This window comes from Myotis davidii, unplaced genomic scaffold (genome assembly GCF_000327345.1).
Source record: "Myotis davidii unplaced genomic scaffold, ASM32734v1 scaffold43, whole genome shotgun sequence".
Classification (NCBI taxonomy): Eukaryota; Metazoa; Chordata; class Mammalia; order Chiroptera; family Vespertilionidae; genus Myotis; species Myotis davidii.
The window spans coordinates 2144868-2146541 of NW_006294590.1; the positions used below are offsets into that span (position 1 = coordinate 2144868).

General features: G+C 56.7%; 1 protein-coding gene across 1 annotated transcript in view; it reads left to right on the plus strand.

Moving 5' to 3' along the window:
* Positions 1-1674, plus strand: part of ADGRD1 (adhesion G protein-coupled receptor D1) — a gene marked incomplete at its 5' end in the record, with an annotated part of 100297 nt that overhangs the window by 92197 nt on the left and 6426 nt on the right. The window contains 2 exons of the mRNA XM_015567227.1: positions 685-946; positions 1503-1656. Coding sequence (XP_015422713.1) covers positions 685-946; positions 1503-1656 — 416 coding nt within the window. The remainder of the gene's footprint in view (positions 1-684; positions 947-1502; positions 1657-1674) is intronic.

Genomic DNA, 1674 nt, shown 5'->3' on the forward strand with positions numbered 1-1674 from the left:
AGTACACTGATAAAAAAGGAAATCTGCCAATAAAGCAGAATTCTATAAGCAAGAAGAAAATGTTCAGGGTAAGGTTGTAATAACATAGGAAATGCTTCAGCTAGGGAGTTAGGTGACTAAAAACAGGACACAAATGAACCTATGAGACGGCCTTAAAAGATACTCATAAGAGAAAAAAAGGCTACCAAAATGTTACAGTGATGATGGGACTACAAGTGATCTTTTCCTATTTTTTGGTAGTGTCTGTTTTTAACAATGTGCATTTATTATAACCAAAAAAGGAATAAAGTATGCTAGTATTGTCAATGTTTTGTTTACCTTCAAGATCCTGATGTCACTCTCCCTCTTCCATGAAACCTACAAAAGGCATAAACCTTAACAGCATAATTCAATTATTTGGTGAGCATCAGAATCACTCAAATGAGAGGTGTGTTTTTTTTAATCTTTGCCTGAGTCAATGGGAAAAAATATCCTCAGAGAGGAAGGGAGAGAGAGAGAGAAACATCGATGATGAGAGAGAATCAGGGACCGGCTGCCTCCTGCACGCCCCCCACACTGGATCGCGCCTGCAACCCTGACGGGGAATGGAACCGTGACCTCCTGGTTCATAAGTTGACGCTCAGCCACCGAGCCACGCTGGCCGGGCGTCCGAAATCACTTTTCATGTTGAGGCCTGGGGTGCAGGGGGGCCTGGTGGAGGTGGGGGACTCCGGCTTTCACTGAGCCGTGGGGACTGCCTGAGCCGGGTCATTTCCAAGGGCAGCCGGGAGCCATGGAGGGTCCAAGAGTGATAGCAGCTGGGCCTTACCCCTGCCCCCCGCCCCCTGCCCTCAGCTCGGTTAGCACCATCCGGAACCAGCGCTACCACATCCACGCCAACCTGTCCTCAGCCATCCTGGTGGCCCAGGTCCTACTGCTGGTCAGCTTCCACTGCCGGCCGGGCACGGTGAGTCCCCCCGCCCACGTCCTCCCCAGATGCCACCGGGGTGCCACCTCCTGCAGCTGGAATTCCCCAACCGGAATGCAGAGGGACCCCCAGAAAGCTGGCCGGGGTCCCCCAGGGAGACTGGCCTGCAGATGACATGGTGTCTGGCTGACTGACACGTCGGGGTGGACAGAATGACATCCAGAGTCTAGCGGGGAAGCCACGCCACTGGCTGCACCCCCTTCCCACAGGCCTCCCCTCGGGGACCAGCGTGCGGCCAAAGCTCCAGTCCTCCCTCTGAGCCAATCCCGTTGCAGAGAATGGGGCTCTGCATGCTGATTGGCCGGATCTGATTCCCACATCTTCCTGGACCAGTCACTGAGCCTGGGAGGGAGCCTGGGGCAGCGATGGGTTCCCCGGGGGTCCCGTGCCCCACAGACTAGAAACGGGAGGGAGCCGACTCCCAGGGCGGAAATCAGACCACGTGACCCAGGAGACGCCCCAGACGTGGGCGCGGGGAGGCTGGGGCCCCCGGAAACGCCTGGAGACTGACCTTCGGCCTCTGCTGGGCTCGCAGGTCCCGTGCCAGGTGCTGGCCGTGCTCCTGCACTACTTCTTCCTGAGCGCCTTCGCCTGGATGCTGGTGGAGGGGCTGCACCTCTACAGCCTGGTCATCAGGGTCTTCGGCTCCGAGGACAGCAAGCTCCGCTACTACTACGGGGTCGGGTGGGGTAGGTGCCGGCTGGGGG